At 38.4% G+C, this 22,223-nt stretch overlaps 1 protein-coding gene across 4 annotated transcripts in view; it reads left to right on the top strand.

Annotated features, from left to right (window-relative positions):
- The window catches only part of ARHGAP18 (Rho GTPase activating protein 18), a 98,423-nt gene extending 77,803 nt beyond the window's left edge, over window positions 1-20,620 (top strand). For all 4 annotated transcript variants that reach the window (XM_075498725.1, XM_075498726.1, XM_075498724.1 and 1 more), the window contains exons 8-15: window positions 102-179; window positions 3,006-3,165; window positions 5,705-5,787; window positions 7,006-7,212; window positions 8,019-8,165; window positions 13,889-14,013; window positions 15,236-15,297; window positions 18,724-20,620. In XM_075498725.1, the coding sequence (XP_075354840.1) occupies window positions 102-179; window positions 3,006-3,165; window positions 5,705-5,787; window positions 7,006-7,212; window positions 8,019-8,165; window positions 13,889-14,013; window positions 15,236-15,297; window positions 18,724-18,815 (954 nt within the window). In that variant the 3' untranslated portion in view covers window positions 18,816-20,620. The remainder of the gene's footprint in view (window positions 1-101; window positions 180-3,005; window positions 3,166-5,704; window positions 5,788-7,005; window positions 7,213-8,018; window positions 8,166-13,888; window positions 14,014-15,235; window positions 15,298-18,723) is intronic.
- The last annotated feature ends 1,603 nt before the right edge of the window (window positions 20,621-22,223 follow it).

The raw sequence follows: 22,223 nt of genomic DNA, 5'->3' as shown, positions 1-22,223 counted from the left end.
ACACATATGCATACATAAAGGCTCCAATATATCAGAACTATCTATCAGTAATTTTTAATTGGCATCTTTGTTCATGCAATTTGGTTTTTGGTGTTTGACAGCTGATTGCCCAGATAGAAGAGGCAACTCTGGAAACAGAAGGACTTCTTAGAATACCAGGAGTTGCAACAAGAGTAAAGGTAAAACATTGCACAGATTCTCAACATCTCCCAAAACCTATCTGTGTTTGCTGATTTTATTTTGTTGTACAAATATATTTTAACACCAGGTTGTTATGAAAATCTTCAAAAACAGAAAGCAAAATCTCTTTACAAAGAAAACTGAGTTACGTAAGCCAGAAAGCTGATGGTTTCATCCAGTGTAGTTTTGGGGAGAAGACTGGAGTTCAAGTTTGAAGGAGAGTCAAGGCTACATTTCAGTTGTGCCAAAATCTCATTAATTCTTGGCATGAGCTTTCCAGCCTTTTGCTTTTTCCCTGAACCAGCTTAATCATCTGAACAGTTCATACACAGTCTTTCTACCCCAGGAGGAAGCTTTTCTCTGGCATTGTGAGCCTGTTTTAATAGCTAGACTTAACCTGTGTTACAGGGCAAGGCAGCCAGCATGCACTGAAGAACCTCTCACATTTATTTTTATGAACAGCAATATAACTACTCAGCTCACTAAGCGCAATCTTGTTAGGCACGTCCGTGCACACCGACACTTCAGAGAGTGAGTGCCAATTAGATGCAGACTCTTCCCCGGTGTTTGCCTTAATGCAGGAAACTAAATACACAGTATGATTCACGCCAACAGTCAATGTGTTAAAAAGACAGTCTGAACTGGCCTTAAAGTCTGAACGGAAAGAACCATTTAAGTGGATTCAGCTGTCCGAAGACATCTGCCAGCCTCTGTTGTGTAGAACTTGGTCCAGCAGCTGGTTCATTAGAAACAACTGAAAGAAGGGAATATTATGGAAATTGGCTTTGTTTATTTACCAGTAACTAAGATATGGGTTTTTTTACAATTTTCCTCCATTCTTTATTTTCCACTTTTCATCAGTTCTGCATACTGGAATGATTTCGGAGTGATTTTGTTTATTTGTTTATTCTTTGATTGTATCAGTTTAATACGATTCCCCAGGCAGAGGATCATTCACTATTTGACTTTCATTAATTTTTTGCCTATTTACTTGCAGGAGCTGCTTCTTTGAATTAAGCAATTGTTTTGTTAGAAAAGATGTTAAGTTCCTTTATTTATTCAAATGGAAAACTTCATAGAAAAACAAAGAATTCAGCATAGTCAAGGACTGATGTTTTCTCTTAATTTTCTTAAACTTTTTTCTCCTATAGAAAAATAAAATATTTTCCTCCTTAGGTAGTTTTATAGAAGGGCACAGATAATCTCGAGAAAAAATATTTTCCTATCTTATTCTATAGATTTTAGAGGAGTTATTAAACAATTGCATTCTGTATCTATCGTACACCATAGTTAAATACATTTACTTTAAAATTTAAGCATTGGTCCATTAGGATGCATAGTTGACATTTCTGCTCTTTGCCTCTCAGATAAAGCAATTCATTTTATCTAGTTGTTTAGTACTGCGTTTGCCACAGTGATTTGGTCTGAATACGGATGGATGAGCTGATGAGACTCAAAGGGAGAATTGTCATCTTTATTTCTAAAGCTTGCTTTTGTTGATGAGCAGGAAATCGTACCCACTTGACTTTAGACATCTGAGTTAGGATCTTGGCACCTTTGAACCCCCTTCATAATCAGTGGAGACAGAAGGTCTGTCTGGAGGACAGCTGAGAACATCCAACTTTTATGTCAACCTAAGTGTCCACATTTTCTTTGGAAATAGATCCATTTTCCATTTGGACAAAGTTAAATTTAATGAGAACAGTATCTTAAAAATGTATCTAATATCCTCTATCCAATGTGCCCTTCTTGTCCAGATAAATAATTAAGGCCATATTTTTCCATAGCACTTTCCCTCACTTTGTCTCTCATACTTTACAAAACAAGCCAGTGTCTCTGTCCTCATTTTCTGTCTGGAAGAACTGAGGCAAGAAGAAAGGAGGGACTTATGAGAGGTGCCTCAGGGCCACTGGCCCTATACTGAGGCCACTTCCCACTCTGCTGGACTGGGAAATAAATGAAGTGGGTGCAAGGCCAGGACTGATGCTTAACAGGAGACTAAGAAGGACTCGGTCTTTGCAGCGTGTTCCCATTCGTCCATCTCTGGAAGCCCAGTAATAGCACTGCCATGGGAGGGAGGCAGGTATATGGTAATGTCTGTGGCCAACAGTATCCTGCCCTTTCCCAACCCCAGATTTACGAGGTATCACTGAGACTTTCAGTGCTGTTTATTCTGCTGCATAACCTCATGTTTTGCAGTACAGTCCCCTTCCATAGAGGGCATATTTGACAACCAGTGCTAGGCAAAGCTGTACATGCCCAGCGGCATGGAGTTCCCTGTAGATGGCAAGACATCCAGCTATCCAGTCACACAAATCTTTTCCCTGTTTTTTAAAAAGAGAACCAGCCTCACCTTAGTGTATGTTTTGATAGGAAACTCTGTGTCAATATGCATAATTGTCATATTTGTTTATGAAAATGTCCATGTGTGCATTACAGCAACACCCTTTGGTAGTAGTTTCAGAATTGCTGTGTATATCAGCCACATCTTAATATTTTGGGGGAGGGGAAGTCATAACCCTTACGTGAATGAATATGATATTTGGTTCTTACCGTATATTCCATATGGCCTGGAGGCAGGCCCATGGGATTTCTTCCTATATGATTTGGCTGTCTGCTGCCCATTACTATGTGTTTGCTTTCAGTGCTTCTGATCCCCAATTTATCTTTTTGTAGCAAAAGATCAGCGGCAGCTGCAGTTAAGTGATATTTCAGATGTCCCTTTTTTCCCCCCTTTCAAAGTATGGAAAGTATTGCTGTGTGTATAATGCATGACTTCCAGCAGCCAAGTGTTATTGGTGCTCTCTGTATCTACTGCCTTTCAGAGTCTTTGCCAAGAACTGGAAGCAAAATTTTATGAAGGGACTTTCAACTGGGAAAATGTAAAGCAACATGATGCAGCAAGTCTTTTAAAACTCTTCATCCGTGAACTGCCTCAGCCACTCCTCACTGTAGAGTATCTCAAAGCTTTCCAAGACGTACAGAGTGAGTAGTGTCCTTTCTGTCTCAGCTGTGAAGAATTGATACCAATGCAGAGAAGTGCCTCTTTGCCATAGCAGTTACTGAAAAACAAATTGAATAACAACAATATGACTTCTCCTGAGAAAAACTGGGCATATTTTTGCTAATGTACAAATAACATTTTTCATGGAACATCTATTTTAATAGTTTACACATAAAATGAAAGCATACTGCTACTTTCTGATAAGATATTTCTGATAGTTGTTTAGGAGGTATAGATGGATTATAAGGAAATTGTGTATGATGGTATCAGTTTATAAATTATATTTGCTTCAAAAGAAAACAACAGCAAAGCTATAATAATTCTGCAGAAAATCTAACAAATGGTAATTTATACTGTTCAGGGTATTTTATCCATTTACAACAGGAAAAGTTAGAGCAGAATAGTCAGAACTGCTGATCATCCCTGGTCCCTTGAGATCAGCAAGTTCCTGTGAAAATGTCCTCCTTGCCAACTGGTCACCAAGACAGCAAACATACCAGCTGTAATTGAAAGAGAGCAGCTTGGTGATAATGAATCAGGAGTGAGAACCCACATAATTAACTCCCCAACTGACACAGGAGTGCAAGTTTCAGAAAAATCTATTCCCCTTGTCTGCAGGCAGAGTGATGGCTCATTTCTAAGGGACACTTTCAGGGAATTCTCATGGACAGGCAGACAGACAAATATTCTTAAAAACTGTGGGCTGTGTCAGTCTCTGGGTTGTGAGCTGCCTTTCAAGGCCATTAAATTAGTGGGAGTAGGGGGCTGGTGCTTACGCCTGCTACATAGCGTTGTTGATTTTGCAGTACTGAGCAGCAAGTTAAAGCTAGCCAGAATGCTTTCAAATGACGCTGGCAGCAAACAGCTCGTCAAGGTTGTTCCACTTACCGGATACTGATTGGAGCCAGGAGGGTTTCTGCTTGCCGCTCCTGAGCTGTCTGAAGGCTTATGTGGTTTTACTTACCCAGAAAATACTCAGGTGCCAGGATCCAAAACACTTTCTACATTGAGCCAAAGGATTTGATGCAAAACAGACGTAGCACTTCATAGCCTCCCATTGTTTAAATTGTCTGCCCATCTTGTTGGTTACGTATAATAAAAGTAGGTGTTAGAGGAAAAGAGCCATCTTTGTGACAGTAATTGGTGTTTCTCATGATACTGTGACTAGGTAGTGTGGTTAGAATTAAATATTTAAACAATTTAAATTAACAAATTAAATTGTTTAAATTAAGTAATTTAAACAACTAAAATTCAATCATTTTTTAGGTGGACAGAAAACCTTGATTTAAGTAACGAATTTTAATTGTTTTGCAATTGTATTTTTGCTTACTTTCCTAGGAAAAGGTGGATTCGCGTTGCTTTTTGAGCATTGTGACATGGTGTTTTGGAACTAAATTTAAGCCTTACTTCTAATGTATGTCTTTCTAGAGCTGGTAGATACACTGTTATCACTATTTGCATGTTTTAAATGGCTGTATACTTTGACACTCATTTATACACATCCTTACTTTTTGTTATGGTAGAAAGTAGTCATCAAGGGGTTTTTTTATTTCATCGATGAACTTTTTTCTTGGCCGTATCTCCCAAACTGATTTGGATGAAATGTATTTGAAATAGCAGTTCAGTTGGAATCCCAGCAGGATGCATGAGAACAGCCCTGTTGAATTCTGAAATAGTGTGATAAAACTATGTCAAGTGCAGGTACCTCCTCCTTCACTTGTTTTATGTATGGCCTGATTCATTAGGAATCTGCTGAGAAGACTTGCCAGAGCACGTCCTCTAAAGCATGACAGGAGGAAGTTTATCACAAGTGGCAAATGTGGGATTGTTGGGGCTTTCTGCTGCCCAGAATGTAGGAACTCTTCTAGGAGGTGGAGGAGTGTAGGGATGCACTCGTCCCGCATCTTGGATGAATGACGCACCACTGAGCAATTGGGTAAAAGGCAGAACCAATGTCACTTTTCTTTAATTATAGCTTGCCACATTTGGTACGGCACTCACTGCTGCAGATATGTGTTAAGCTTCTCTGCTCTTGGCTTTATCCCCACCGGTTTGCCATTGCAGCTGCTGGTGCTTATGTCACTGGAGACCTGCCTTATTCAGCAACACGTGGTATTCATTCTGCGTGGGTGACTTGGGAGACCATGCAACTGTTAAGGCAATCAGAGAAACTGTGAAAGCAGTTTTGAATATACCCTTTCATATGTTGGGGCAGAGGCTCAAAAAGAGAGAAACTCTTAGCTGACTATTTCTTCTTGTAAACATTGCAAAATAAAGAATCACAAGGCATCTAGAAAATACTGCCAGAAGACTGCTGAGTCACAAGGCAAATCAATCCTAAAAGAACATTTGGAAATGAGTATCAGAAAACAAGGATCTGCCAGTCCTTTGTCATACTATGACAATTAGCCATGTGTATGCATTCAGCATTTTGCAAGAGGTTTCCACTTTGAAAACGTGCTTTTTGAAGAGGACAAATGACAGTTTTAAAATACTGAGGTTCATGTGCTTCACTGGCAGATCTTCCAACGAAGAAACAGCAACTGCAAGCTTTGAATCTTTTGGTTCTCCTTCTACCTGAAGCGAACAGAGACACTCTGAAGGTTAGAATTGCTAATACTTTTTTCCTGCACAAATATTTTGTCTGTTTCTGTGAATCCACTGTAATTAATGCTGTTGTATTTTAACATTCCTTTTTTCTGTTCAAAGTTAATGCTGAATCTAGCGATTCTTTTTTCATATTTCACCGAACTTCAGGAAAAAAAACCCAACAACTTAGGACCCTAATTCCTCTCAAATGACTTTTAAGAATGTGACTTGAAATTTTTCCAGGAGATTGCAATAATAATCTCCCAGTGAGCGACCTTTTCTCTTACAAGGTTCGTTCCTTTTTTTGCTGCAGCAGTCGTTATTTCCAATGCAAAAAATAAACAGTGTTAGAATACCATGGATGAGAGTTTGCTTTTATGAAATGGATTTAGCTCTTCATTTTTATTCCCCACTTTTCTCTGTGCTGTTTGTTTCTACTCTCAATAAGCTAGAAATTTACACTTCCTATTGGTATTTGCAGCACGTTACACGGAGTCTTCCAATTTGGGCTTGTCTTTTTGTAGCAAAGCTATTCATCTTTTTCAGAATATGCTTACTATTAAAATTGCTACATTCAAAAATGAATTTGCAGGATTTGTGTAGGATGCAGAACATCTTCTGTTACAGGCAAAAAATCCTATTAGGTCTTACTGCTTAAACATTACTTTCTTTTTGAGTTTATTTACTGTGTGGAAGCAGTCAGGAGGGCTCCTGAGTTGAGTTACAAGTATCTGGAACTGAATTAATTGAAGATTGTCAGTTTGTAACTGGCTACCTGTCATTCACAATGCAGTGGTTTACTCACAAATTGCTTACCCTGCAGAACTAGCCACTCCATGTTTCCATAACCATGACAGCTGGCACTATTGTGTTCACTTTCAATTTAAGAAAAACCAACAGTAATGTTTTCAAAAACATCTGTGGGATGCTACTTATGCACCTACATAACGAGGGTTTTGAGAAAGAACTTACTGTGCAGGGCTTTGGAGTCGCTTGAATGCTTTTGAAAATGTTAACCACAAAAATAATGAGAGTTATTTACTTCTTTACTTAAAGGAAACAAAACTTGCGCTACAGTCTTGTGAACAAACAAATCCACACTTCCTATTATTGATTACTTTTTATGTGGTTTTATTATGAATAAAGAGCTTTTTCCAAAAATATGTAACATCATGTTTCACACTAACTTTTTCATGTGCAGAGTTGAGCTGTAAGTTCTGCTGTTATTTCAGGTACTGCTTGAATTCCTCCAAAGGGTAATTGATCATCGAGACAAAAATAAAATGACGTTAAAGAATGTTGCGATGGTGATGGCCCCAAACCTTTTCACGTTTCATGGGTTTGGCTCAAAGACTATTGAACAAAGCGAGTTTGTTATGGCAGCTGGAACAGCAAATGTCATGCGCTTTATGATTCAGTACCAAAAACTTCTCTGGACAGTAAGTGTATTCTTAAGGGGGGGGGGGGATCATAAATTTCACAAACAAGGCATCTGAACAAAGAAGTAATATGAACTTATTTCCATGATTTAGAGAAAGATCAGCCCCATCCAGCTGGGTTCTTGCTCATAGGTAACTTTTACGGGAGTGAAACAGAATCGTTACATCTTACTGTAGAGTTAAGCTCTGATGGTCAGAGTTTTAATATTGTATGTACCATATGTGAACTCAAAAATAAGTCCTTGGGGCATCTTTGGCCTATCAGTATGCATTGTTATGAGGTATTTAATCTTTTCTGCTTAGAGATATTAGCAGGAAACATGGTGTTTTAGTCTATTTCCCTTTTGGGCCAAACTTTGTATTTTATAAAATGTGTTTTGATAAAACATGAAGCTGTGCCATGGTCTCAAGCAAAGCTCTAACTTAGACAAACTGGAGAAGTTTGGGCTTTGTTGTCCATCAGCAACTTTAAACAATTTTGACCTTTGCTGCATGTGAGGAAAAGTTATTAACACTGCTGTACAGGCTAAGTGTTGAGTGAATTTTTTTGGCTGAGGAAAGTAAAAACACTGCATGATTCCACCTGTCTTCCCCTGACAGCTTACTGGATAGAATATAACATCACAAACAGGGTGGTTTTTAAATTGTTTTACAGCTTTGTATTATTTGAATCTTTAATTATAACAGGAAATAAATACTGGTTTTTTGAGTTCTACCTGACAATCTGTCAATTTACAAAGTTTTGATAAGTTAGTTACTTAAGGAAACTATGTAGATGTTCATACTTACTATCTATATTCATCTAGATTCCTAAGTTTATTGTTAACCAAGTGAGAAAACAAAACACTGAACGCCAGAAGAAGGAGAAAAAGGACAAAGCTATGAAGAAACTTCTGAAAAAGATGGCATATGACCGGGAAAAGCATGAGAAGCAGGAGAAGACCCCTAATGATGTAAGGAAGCATACATCTGAAATACTTTATTAATAAGACTATAATCTCTGGATTATAGTGGATATAGTAGATATAGTGGATATCTCTGGAAAAAGTGGATATAGCAGAGGGGATATCTACATTTATTTAACTGAGAATTTCAATAGATAGCAAGTTAATATGGATTTCATACTTTATTACCAGCATGACACATTTAGGGGGTTGGGCTGTTTATTTGTTTGTTTTCCCAGATATTTCAAAATATGTCTATTCTGAAAAATGATATCCCACAGGTTGTTTCAATTTGGGCATCTGAAACAAAAGTATGTTAGGTCTGTATCTGTAGAGGGATCAAGTGTTGTGACAACACTCAGTATTACTGTATCCACATTTAGATGCATTGCTGCCGAATGGAAGTCACAGCAGACCATGTGTTTACTTAAAAAAAAAGTACCTAGATTTCACTATTTGATATTTAATAGTGTTTGGAAACAAAGCTAGCATTTAATCCTTCTTCCTCCTACAGGAGTTCCCAAATGACTGAACTCTTTGCCTCAGTGAATCTTTAACTATTCCTTGTAAAGTGGAGCATGCTAGAACATGCAAAACCTGCCCACCCCAAGAAACCCCAAAGGATGAAACAAATATAAAAAACGGATAAACTGCTTCTTATGCAGCTATTGTCCCAGCTTACCCCTGTGTATATAACCTACAGTTCAGTATCTCTCCATTAGGTAATTGACTTCTGCCAGACCCATCAGTGAAGTCAAGGCATAAGTTTCAGTGTAACACTCTTCACACATTCTTTACAATGAAAAAAAAAATCCTGTGGCATTATAGTGTTAATTTTTCCTGTACTTTAGAAATATTTTAATCAAACTTTTCCCACTGACATCGAAACTTTTCAAAAATATATCTCATGTACCTTGAAATTGCTTATTATTTATTATTTCAAAGAAGTTAGTAATTACAATTTTTTGAAGCTCATTAGCCTATACAGTGTGGTGTCTTAATTATAAAGCATTTGAAATACATGATTCCAAAGTTATTTTCAATAAGCAAACAGGTAACACCAAATACATGTATCCTGATAACATAATGAATACATATCAGATTTAAGTGGTATGAAACTACCACCTTGTGGGTTGAAGTCATATTGAAGATTCTGGTGAATTAGAGACATCTTGTGGTAGTGTGTAAAAATGCATTGGTCTGAATGGTCTGTGTTTTTCTTACCAAGTATGTGTATGGCAAACTGTTATGAAAAAGGGTTGTCATATTCTAATAAAGGCTCTTTTTTAAGCTATTAAGCCAAAAAATAGAATATGGCAAATGAATATGCTATAATATCCCTCACATCTGCCTGGTTTGATCTTGCAAGTATGCCTTCTTTTTTTTTTTCAATGTGCAAATAGCTGGATCCTTTGGACAACTGGATCCAGTATCTGCTGGAGACTTATATTTCAGTGTTCCTACCTCATTTTGCATGCAATATTTGACACATCTCTTAATGTCCAAAATTAATTAATTCCCCAGGTATCACTTTGCCTTACTTTCATATCTATGTATATACACAGAATGAGGACTTACATACAATTCTAAAATGAAGCTAATTAAACACTGACATTTGTTTTACACTGTCTAATAAGAAAAGAATTCTTTGAGTACAATTCAGCTGAGTTATGATGAGATGACACGTAATGCTGCCATCCCCTGTTCAACACAGAAATAACAGCAAATACACTGGAATAGGCAAATGCTGTTGCAACTTCAGGTAGTGGATTTTTCTGTAATTCAGTGCTGTTGGTCTTTTAGAGTAAAATATGCCTTTTTAATCCACTGGGGAGTTAGGGCTGAAATCTCATGTAATACATTCTTACTCAAATGTAAATATAAAGTTACTATTCAATAATTTTCTTTAAGCCCTAGAATTCTGTGGGGATTTTCTTCAAAATTAAATGGTACATTTTTCACAAATCCTTCATGCTTATTTGAAGCATTCAGTAATTTGGGTGCCTGAGAACATATTACTCTTAAAATCATATTCACAAATTGATAAGGCTTCATTGTGAATGACAATTTTATACATTTTTCCAAGTAAAAAATGGTCTCATTCTTTAAGGAAATTTGTTGTGGTTTTTTTTTCCCCAATTTTTAATTTATACTGCCTTAATTTTAAATTGAGGTGATTTTCCTGTGCAGTTCCTGAGCAGCATTTCACCATTAGATGGCAAGTGAGGCACCCAGACTTGTGGTGAATCTCCACTCCAGTGAAAACTGAAACTTTTGAGAGCTAATTATCTTGCGTGCAGCTGAATAAAAACTAAGTAAAAGTTAGTTTAGGTAAGTAAAATAAAAGTTGCTATTTTCTACCACATGCTGTGGTACCCCACGTGATTAACATAGATGGACAGAGCTTGAGTCACTTCCATACTCTCCAGAAATACCTCAGTATCTGCATTCTTAATGGCAGTCAGCTCATTTGGATAAAATTTCATCTTATCTCTGATGAGGCCTCTCTATCAATCACATTTCCCCTTTTAAGACAGAGGTTAAATAGCATTTACTGCAAACTTTGGGCAAGATCTTTGTACAGTGCTGAGAGTGGTTAATATTAGATGGCTCATGAGGGTTAATGGAGAGTGGTAAATATTAGAGGGCTCATGAGGGTTAATTGCTTTTTGGGATACCTGTGCATACATATGGCCCCAAGTCAGTGTTAGGGATTAAGTCTTTATGTTGCTGTTGGGGTGCATAATGCTCTAGCCAGGCAAAGAAAGATGCCCTCAGGGCTGGAAATTTACCTACTAGCATTAGCCAGGTTTATACCATCTGTCACTGTATTCCTCTATAAGTTGCAATTGTTCCAAAAAAAGGAGCAGTCATGTTAGCAGCACAACGCAATGCTACTGGGCTTATCTAATACAGGTTAGAATAACCATTATATCGCATAGCCATTCTGTTTGCGTAACCTGTTTGAATTTTCACAGTATAATGTTACTGAGTCTTGCTGAATTTGTTATCCACTACAGTGCCAGATTATTTACTAAAAAAATTGCTACCTGCTAAATCATTTCTCTTTATATAGTTTTACAGTTGTTTGTCCCAAACTAGGTGCAACACTTTGCAGTTCAAAGAGAACAACTGCATCCCATTTCTTTTGGACTTTGTCTCCCATGTAGCAAGATCCTTTTGAATTCCAGTTTTGTTCTTCGTAATGCTCGTGCCCCATTCCTGCTTGGTACCATTCGCACGTTTAATAAGTATATATTCTATTCCATCATCTGAATCATTAGTGAAAATATTGCGTAGTCATGTTGTTCCTCTCTTCATCTAGCCTGATGAATATTTAAGTGTGTCATGCAAAATGGAACAGGAGAATCTGGAAGAGACCCACCCCAGATCCTGTAGCCGAGCAGCTGCAGTTCTTTTGTGATACATAGATTCAAGTCCCTCTGAAAAGAAAGGGCTTGAAAGAAGATGAGTACCTCACAGGTGACTGCTGTGTCTGCTACAGACTAAATGTTGTAGGCCAGTGTATTTTCCATCAACTAAGGATGTATCTCTCTTCAGGTTTTTAAAGTGTGCAAGTACCTAACTCAGCCAGTGGTTTCGCTGTTGTAAACCTCACCCTGAGAGAGCCTGTGAGGCAGGAGAGGGGACTCGCAAACTAAATAGTATAGGTGACCCACCCTTGTCAGTCACCTTATAGGTACTTGGCTTATATGTTGTGATGTGGAGTCCTAACTTGGATGTTTTGAACTGTGCTCTGCAGAGAACAGGTCCTTCTGTGACTCTGCTCCTAGATGTTTTATGGCCACGTTTTCTTTCCCACCAGCTTGCACAGTGAATGGGCTAGGAGATGCTCAGTATCTGTTCTCTCTACAGTTGGGCACCATGAACATATTGTGCAGCTGAGCATGAGTTCTTCTGTAAATGCAGGTGGTGAAAGTGGCAAAATGCATTCATTAGCTGAGCTAATAATGATTCTGTCTGAATAAACAAAGTAATTATTCTGTTTGATCTGTGACCGTAATGTTACAGCTCTGTGGACATTTCTTGTTCTTTCTCTCGTATACTCAAAGCAGGCAGGTTTTTAAATCATTTATCATATGCCTGCTGTATAGAAAAAAACCCCCTGTTATCCAGCTGAAGATTGGAAAAACTCCATTAAAATCAATTGAGACAAAATGATACAGAATTGTATAAAAAAATGAAAACCATTTTAAATTTACCATGCTGAACTTGATGAAAGACCCGTTAGGGGCATCTGTAAATAACCATTTCATCCTTAAAAGTTTCCTTTCCTTTTGCCAGGATCCCAACAGTTTGGAAAGAGGCAAAAGATTTTTAAGCAGGAATTAAATTCCTAGCAGATGGCTACAGCCCCTGTTTCCATAGGTGGAAGCCTTAAAGAACAGATTTGACAAATTTAGGGATAAATGTAGGGAGTTGCTCTTTGAGATCCATTGCAATCTTACAAATCTTTGATTCCATGGTTACTACAAAGCAAATTCTCAGTTTGGTGATTCTTAATGCTTTAGATGTAAATACTTATTATGTCTAGTATTTTTAAATCAATAAATAATAAGACTGGATATAGAAGGATTGTTTCATTAAAATTACTTACCGTAGCTCATCTAGCTCATCGCTTGTATAGTAATGAGCCTTTAGCTTTCTCAGGAAGCTGTGCTTCTGATTCTGCTCACGTTTATACTTGTTCTATATTCGTTTAACTCTGATGGTTTCAGAGAAGCTATTCTAGATTCACAGGTGCCCAGATTTGTTCATTGATTATGGAAGAAGAAATGTTCAGCCTTACAATTGCAGTAAATGGGGGGGGGAAGAAGAGAATGAACTGTCATAATCAACCTTGGCTACTGAGACTCTTACATTTCTTTTCCTATCAAAAAGAGTACATTTGGGTAAATGGTAATGTAATACGAATAGAAAAATTACCTCAAGATTTCCAGGAACAGAAATTAGGACCTTATTCACAAATAAATTATGCCTTTTGTAACTTCAAATGTCATGTACTGCAAGTTGAATAGAAAAACTGTCCTTTGGAGCCCTCCTTCTCTGTAACTAATATGACTGATATTCATCATCAAGGATTTTTGGGTTGAAATAAAATACAAATCCATTATGTAGTCAAACCTGCAGGTTGACTAGCTGAATATATTCTGGAGAATAAAAAATAGGGAGAAAAAGCTGCAGTAGTGAATATCTGTTTTAAAAGGAAATGATATTTGAAAAGAGGAATCACTTAAAGTAGACTGACCTGTGAATACTTTGTGATTTCTTTTTTTTGGCATGAAATTCAGATTAAATGAAACTGGAAAGGTTTATTCTGGAAGTTTTAGCGGGGGGGTGGTGCAGGGGGCTTGCCTGGCTTTCATGCCGGCAGCAAGTCTTTTCCATATCAATCTCATATGCTTCTTATCATACTAAAGTGTGTTCTTAATATAGCAGTAATTGTTATTGTTATTCTTAACATCTTTGAAAAATAATTAAACACTACTGTTCTTTTGTTCTAAAGTTCTGCCTGCAGTTAAAAAGAGATTTGAAGGACTGATGTAATTTACTGAATTACTGTGTAGTTATCATATTTCTGCAGTGAAGTGTAGTAGATAGTAGTTAAGTATAGAGCATTGTACTAAGTTACTTATTCCATACTGTATTTTGAGAAGCTCATCAAAGCCAGCTGCTAGCAGCTTTGTTCCAACACCGTTATTGCTTTGCAGGCTGATGTTCCTCAGGGAGTGATACGGGTGCAAGCGCCTCATCTTTCGAAAGTTTCCATGGCAATACAGCTGACAGAAGAACTGAAAGCCGGTGATATAGTAGCCAGGTTTCTCAGCCAGAAAAGGTACAAACACATTCTTTTTTTGTTATCATTTTAGGAGAAGTAGCTCTTCATCTATTATATCAAGAAAAAAGTTTTAAAATACTTTAAGTCCAGGTGACTTCATGAACTTTTCAGCCACATTTAGCTATTAGAATACATGCTTGAGGAATTAACTTAATGCTCCTAATGTCATTAAAGCTCACGAAGCCTTCAGGAATACAAGAGTGCTGTTAGTAAAAAATTAACTGCTATTTAATCTTATGGGTCAGGAATAGTTCTGTAACTTTGTGGGGACAAGACAGAAGGGAAATCCAAGAAAATAAGTCTAGGAAACAAAGGAATGAGGAAAAGAGAAACAAAATATTATGTAAAAAAATGCATCTATGTATAGCAACAGTATAGGTATTGGGATATAAATATGTGCAAATGTCGTGCATGTGCAGTGATTTAAAAGGAAAGCTACATTTGAGTCATCCAAATCCATTTAGAAAGGGAGAAGTTTTAATCAAGCTTTTACATCTATTTGTTATGTATATGAGCAAAGTAAGAAATCAGAATAGACTTAGCAAAAAAAAACCCACTGAGCACACATGTGCATCATATATAACTATTCATGCTAAAGCAATAATATGGTACACTAGTTGAGATTAAGAAGCTGCTTTTTCCTAAATACTGTTTTTAGAGGTTTACACTTTTGACAGAAAGTTATTTTCTGGCTGTGCCTTAGCATATATTATTACAATTAAGCAGTGAGAATAATAGAATCCCTTTGGAATATAGGGACTTTATTCTTCCACTGTCGTTTTTTTACTTCTCTTAGTTGCAGCAAAATTAAAAACAGCAAGAATGTGCCTTCTCCCACCCAACCATAAGGCTCTTTTAGAAATATGAAGTGTTTGAGGGGAATACTTATTTTTGCAGCAGCAGTGAAAGAAAAATCAGAGGGTAAATATCAGGCTGCTTGCTAATAACAATGGAATTCTTTTCTAAACCCCACAGTTTCTTCACATCTATCTTATTTTACCTTTTGTATAGTGTATTGCTTGCTTGCAGGACTATTCATTTGCACTAACATGCAATGGTATTCTTGTTCGCTTACTGTATCAGTAAATGAGTATAAACACGAAGGGTTTATGACAGGTACACTGCTGATCTTAATTAGCATAATTTCTACCAGACATGTCTAAGTTCATGTACAAGCTCTTTCACAATATAGTTATTCATTGTGTTTTGTTCCTGACAGTGGAAATGTCCAAACACTCAAGAAAGAAGAGGTCTTTCTTTATGAAATAGGAGGAAATATTGGTAAGAATGGCTTCTGAACAACTACTTTTGCTAAAATAGAATTCCTTGGCATGTTGTCCATTGGCTTCACTGTGGTTGCATTTTTATTCATGTCCCTAGTTCTCCCTGACACTAAGGCAGACAGTTAACCTTGGGGAGAAGGAAGCAGAGATGTTGGTGTGATCATCATATTAGTAGTATCTTATTATCTCTCCCAGAGGAAGGCAGCAGCTGTAAGAGATGTTCCTGATATGTATGTACAGTGAAGAAGCACAGAAAGGCTGGATAGGAAGGTGCTTGAAGTTCATCTTATTCATCTCTTTGTATTGAGAGATAATAAGTGAACTTACAGTCCTTCATGCTCTGCATTTGAGTGTTGCTTGCAGGTTGCTTTGGGGAAAAAAACACTCAACCAAAAAGATGACCTAGTGATAAATTTTTCCAATGGTTAGTCTTTCCTGCTGTGTGTCTTCCAGACCCGCTTGATTAAAGCAAATAGCAGATCAGCAAGGTTAATGCCAAAGAATAATTTTGAACACAGTTCTGAAATTTTCTTCGACAAATGCAAAAGTATTTTTGCATTGGGAATCAGTTTCTAATCACAGTATTTTTCATATGCTCAGCAAAAAAAAAAAAAAGAGAACTAGAAAATAGTATTGGATTGGACTTACATTTACTTTTTTTCCTTATTAACCATGACCTGTTAAACTTTATTTGAAGTTCTAAAATGTCATGAATACCTAATACTTCTGTACCCTGCAAGTTTAAATCCTGTATGTAAATTCCTACTTCTAGCATTTTTCCTTTCTACCTAATCACTATTTTAAATCAGGGGGTTTTTTGTGTGTCTAAACCAAAAGACTTAAAGTAAATTAAAAATAACACTTTCCTATGTTCCCTACAACATATATGTCTTTAGTGTTTTTACTAAGTCTGGTGGCAAAAAAGAAGTTACCAAGATAGCTGGATGCCAGATTAATGTATTATATGTTCTCTTGCATATCCAGTATGTACATAACATTTGCTATGCCTATTAAAGCATGTTGTGATCCCAGATGTAAGACTTTTTTAAAGGAGAGGAGTATCTTGTTTATTGTACAGAGGTGAAATCATTGTAGAAAAAAGTTTTTGTAACAGAATTCCAGTGAAACTGGAACAACCTACTATCACTTTAAAGATGGGACAGAAATTGTCTCTTAGAGAAAATACATGGCTAATTGCAGATTTAGAATCATAGAACCATAGAATGGTTTGGTTTGGAAGGGACCGTAAATATTATCTAGTTCCAACCCCCTTCCATGGACAGGGACACCTTCCACTAGACCAGGTTGCTCAAAGCCCCATCCAACCTGGCCTTGAACACTTCCAGGGATGGGGCATCCATAACTTCTCTGGGCAACCTGTTCCAGTGCCTCACCACCCTCATAGTGAAGAATTTCTTCCTTATATCTAATCTAAATCTACCCTCTTTCAGTTTAAAGCCATTACCCCTTGTCCTATCAGTACAAGCCCTTGTAAAAAGTCCCTCTCCAGCTTTCTTGTAGGCCCCCTTCAGGTACTGGAAGGCTGCTATAAGGTCTCCCTGGAGCCTTCTCTTCTCCGGGCTGAACAACCCCAACTCTCTCAGCCTGTCTTCATAGGAGAGGTGCTCCAGCTCTCTGACCATCTTCATGGCCCTCCTCTAGGCTCACTACAATAGGTCCATGTCCTTCTTACATTGCGGCCCCAGAGCTGAACACGGTACTCCAGGTGGGGTCTCACGAGAGCGGAGTAGAGGGGAAGAATCACCTCCCTCAGCTGCTGGTCATGCTTCTTTTGATGCAGCCCAGGATACGGTTGGCCTTCTGGGCTGCGAGCACACATTGCTGGGTCATGTTGTCTGGATGTTGAACACATCCCAGCTTCTCATCAACCAACATCCCTAAGTTGTTCTCCTCAGGGCTGCAAACAAAAATCCATTTGTTTTGTTTTGTTTTGTTGTGAAATAGGATAGAAAGCTTAGATGTTTCCTGTCTGAACGGTTTACTTCCAGACAATTTCAACTTTAATCAGCCCTTACAAATACTAGTCCTTATTAATACTCTCAGTTGAGATAAGAGAAGCTTCCTGACTTTAACCTGCTGTACAGGTTTAAGTAAATCAGCTGTCCTGATCTTTGCCATTTCTCTTTCTCTGTCCGATGTGACTGACTCATGTAGAGAGAGCCCAAAAGTGAGAAGACTCGACAGGCTCATGATACACTCATATGCCGTACGGTCATAATTGTAACATGCGCAATGCTGCGATCCTGTCCCCTAGCAGATGGAGCTGCTTAAGTTTCCAGACGTTTTTTGAATACTCAATACACTATAGGGCTTCAGAGCACTGAACGGGACTTCTGCCATTGCTTCGTGACCGGGACTGGATAGGGACATGGCAAACCACTGTCCCTGTGCTCTCACTGCCTGAACGTGCTGCATTGCGTGGGAGAGGGGGCCTAGTTCAGCAGCATGGGCAGTACATGTCATGTAGGTTGGGATAAAAATCTCAGAGGGAAGACAGGCTGCCACCTGGCAAGAAGGTGGATGCAGACGGAGCAGATGGAGACTGAGCCTGGCTGGGCAGGGAGTCTTGCCTTCTTGCCTGCTCTGCGCAGGGAGTCCAAAGAGCTGGCAGACAAATGCAACTGCAGCATCGCACCTCTGCTTGCCTCCTGCTTTCAGGAGCACATGTGCTGGAAACATCTGGCTGGCACACGAGCCATCTACCCCAGCCACTTGCACGGTGGAGTAGGAGAGGGGCTGTGATGTAGAGCTGCAAATGCATGAGCTAATGCTTTGCCTGTGAGGGAATGGGAAGAGTATGCAGATCTTGATGGATCAGCATATGCTATTTTCATCATAGCTAGTAGACATAAATTAATTGCTTGTAACGCACCAAGAACACTGTACTACTTTTCCCTCCTAGGACAGTAACCATTACAAGCGCTATGCAGAACTGCTGACCAAGAGGAGCAGGACAGGGATTAATGGCTTCTTAGCAAGGACAAACCTTGCTCAAACTTTCTGTTTAAGAAGGAGAAAATAACCTGAAATTTAATGGGCTTCTACTCAAATGTGAACCTAGTGTTTGGATTTAACCACGAGAGGACCAGGGCATTGCTCCTTTTTTCCTAAACCTTCACAGAGGGCAGCTCGCATATGCATTGTCTGTGTGAAGAATCTGACCTAGAACGTGCCACAGAGGTGGCACAGCCCCTACTCTCCTTCCTTCTTCCTCTGTCCCCCTTCCTCCCCACGGCAGATGGGAAGGGTAAGAGCACTTCTAGGTTTTAGCTGCGTTGTTCTTTGTTTAATACCACAGAGAGGGCTTGAAAACCTAAATGGAATAAAACAGTGACAGGAACTTTGAAAGTTGTTTCCTTTCTTTTTTGGTACTGATGTAACTACATTTCTCTTTTATTTCTAGGAGAACGCTGCCTTGATGATGACACCTACATGAAGGACCTATACCAGCTCAACCCAAATGCTGAGTGGGTTGTAAAATCTAAGCAGAGCTAAGCTCACAACTAATGGCAAAAGAACAACCTGTGGCCTTACTTTGTAAGGCTGAATGTTTCAAAGGGACAATGTGTCCTTTCAACATTCAACTGTGTTATATATATTAATAGAACCTCATCCAGTTTAAAAAAAAAAAAAAAAGTGGTGGAAACCCAACAGTGATTACCAGTAAATTTTCAGTTTTACTTGCAGCAAAATTTTGGAGATAGCACAGTTTTCCCACTCATATTTTAAATGAGAATAAGTACCTTAAATATTTTAATTGCATTAATCTACCTCCCATCTGGTAGGTCTTGTTTCAGAAGAAGTTATTTTTCAAACAGATATTTAACCTCTTTATATTAGAGATCTACAATCTGTTTGTGTAGAATTGTGTGTTCGTATAGGTCTTTACAGTGCTAGTACACTGGAGAACCAAATCCTGATGAGCACTTCTGAATGGTACAGTATTAAAAATACCTAAAACCAGTCATACGAATTTCCCAAGTAAGTGTGAAATTCACAGGAAAAAACTGCAATGCAATATATTTTGTCTTTGGAAGTCCTAATTTTGTTCACTTTCTAGGTAAAGTTTGATGAAAACTATTTAAAAACAACTGTGAAAAGGCTTTCTATGCAGATTTTTTGGTAGATCTTTTAAATATTTTTTACTCTTATTCCAGTTGATTGTATTCTTGAGATTATTTAAAAAAGAAAAAAGAAAAAAGAAAGGTGATTCATTTTTAAAGCTCACTGCTCTTGGCAGTGTCCTTTCTGGAATATTGTCATGCACTAGAAAGACTTTTAGGTTTTTCAGCAATGATATGCAGCCATGTTACATACACTGGTTTCCGTTTTTTTGGACATCTGATAGATTGCATTTTGTGAACTGCCAAAACCTGCCAATTACTAGCACAATAAAAACTTTCAGGAAGAATAAAATAACTGTGGAGGGAAACTGTAGTCTAAATTTGATAGGTAGCAAACCCCCAAACCTTTCACTCAAAATCAGTGTAAAGGTCTGCTGTGGAGTTCACATAGGCTTTTTGGATATTATCTACCATCAGCTTTATGTCTGGTCTGTCCTGGACAAGGCTAGAAATCAAGTTCTGATTTCCCTTAGGCTGATAGATGCTGTCTAAACCACTTCAGAAATTAATAGTCCAATGGTGAAACTATTGCAAATCCTTCTCTTTGCAGGGAAGGACTGAAAGCTCTCCATGGAATTCACTGATAATGAATTATAGACTGACATGGGTTGTTGCAGCACAAAGCGCTGTGGACTGTAGCTCCAGAGCCCCAGTCCCACAGCAACACTTTGGGCTCACTAACTTGTGTACCGCTTTACAATTTATTTGTAAACTAGCTCAGCCGTGCTTAAGTGCTCACACCTGCGTGCTGAGTACCTGAAATAACTACTGTGAAATTATATCCTTGGAATGAAATATTTTCTTTCAATGCACACACAGAATTATATTGACCTCATAGGGAATATTCTACATACAATCAAGGACTGAATTACATTTTTTTACGTGATCAAAGCTGATTAAAGGAATAAAGGGCCTTTCTGCTGAGCTTTGGATACAGGCCCTGACTGTGTTGTTCCCAAAGTAACCACTGGAACCCTCCCTTTTATATATAAGCAGTGAAACAGAACTCTGAAAGGTCATAGAAAAATTAGACATCTACTGACTAGTTATCCGCAGCATACGAACAATTTTGGAGGCATAAGTATTTATTGTTTTTTAAAGTCAAAGGCTGTCTTCATATGGAAAGGAAGGACTGAAGGATTCTCAGAAGAAGGATGAATAAAATAGGAAATTGTTCTAATGTGACTGTACTGCCCTCGATGCTCCATCTCGTTGGGTACCCCTACGTGGTATAGCACTGTGCCACTGTGGGCGAACCTTGTAAGACAAATCACTTTTGTCAATAGAACAAACCACACTCCCTGTTCTTTAAATGTAAGGAGACATTTACATCTTACATTACATTTACATTACATCTTTAAATGTAAGTAGAAAACCAGTACAATGCTTAGGTAAATATTTATGAATTTAATGTAATAAATATAAGGTTTTTTTGTCATGTAATACAAAAATGATGTGTGTTTTCATAATACTTTATAGTTCTGTAAAAGATTACTTGTTACTGGAACTCTAGATGTTATTTTAATCAGGAGCAAAGTGCAGATGATAGGAACAGCTGTACAGTTTCAGTATAAAATTACAACCGCCCTGTGGCTATGATCTCTTAAATAACTTTGTTTCTGGTTTAGTGCCATTATCTTTTTTAATTTAAAAAGCTCTTTTATAATTAAATGTTGTTTTTTCTGACTTTTCTCATATGAATTCTTAACATTTGTATGTAAAACATACACAATTGACACTAAGCGGTGATTATTTTTTAATTTCACACTTTATATCTTTGTAGGTAGCTTGTAGTTTTGTGTATGAAAAGAGACATTGGTAAGTTAGAAAGTCTTGCAACATGAATGCCTGCTGGAAAAGGAAATACTGGCTGGAAGTTTAAAACTTCGCTGCAATCACAGCGCACCTTAGCTAAATCCGTAACATAACACTTACTGGGTATATGCAAGGGAACAGCAACCTGCTCAGCATTTATTGAAAATACTGGCTCTTAATTCCTCATAATTAAAAAATTAAATTAGGGCACAAGGGGGCAGTCCAAAACGCATTCAGGTAAGCTGATAAGAATCTTTTATAATTAAGAAGACAACGCTGCTTGGGTTGCTTATTCAGGGCAATTTGGCAGTCGATCATTGTTTGACTGACAACTTGGGAAACACATCTACAGGGTTTTTTTTTTCACCCAGCTGACAGATTAATTGATTTAAAAATTAGTGTGCAACCCCGTGCGGGCAGAGCGGCGGGGATGCGTCCGGCGCAGCCTTTGGCTGCGCCGGACGCATCCCCGCCACTCTGCCCGCACTGCAGAACTGGGATGGGGGAAGGAAGGAGTGGGAAAGCAGGCAGCAGCCCCTCATACTGCTGCCTGGGTGTTGTGGAGCACGTAAGGATGGTTTTGCAGTCAAAAATCATCCTCCAGTGTATATTTGGGGGGGGGGGGTGGGCGGTGGGCGGTGAGAGGGTCCACCATGCTTGCATGGGGTGTTGAAACCTTTCTAGTACTGCCTGTTCTCTTCAAAGAGTTTGCACTCATTTTCCATAGCCTCCGGTACTTCCCCGCCTTGCGTGAAGCGCACATGCCATCCCTGGATATCCACGGGTGCTAAGCAGAAAGCTCTGATCCCAACCACCTCCCCCCTGCATGAGCAACAGTGAGGCAGGCAGCAGCACGGCAGGTTTTTCTCACGTTGCAGATCGACAAGCAGCGCGTGTGAGTGTGCTGGTGAGGTCTCAGGAAGGCGGTAGGGAGCAGGAGGATGAACGGGTCTGGATGTGTTGG

This window comes from Mycteria americana, chromosome 3 (genome assembly GCF_035582795.1).
Source record: "Mycteria americana isolate JAX WOST 10 ecotype Jacksonville Zoo and Gardens chromosome 3, USCA_MyAme_1.0, whole genome shotgun sequence".
Lineage (NCBI taxonomy): Eukaryota > Metazoa > Chordata > Aves > Ciconiiformes > Ciconiidae > Mycteria > Mycteria americana.
The sequence above is the reverse complement of the archived record's forward strand: the minus strand, read 5'-3'. Positions and strand labels throughout refer to the sequence as shown.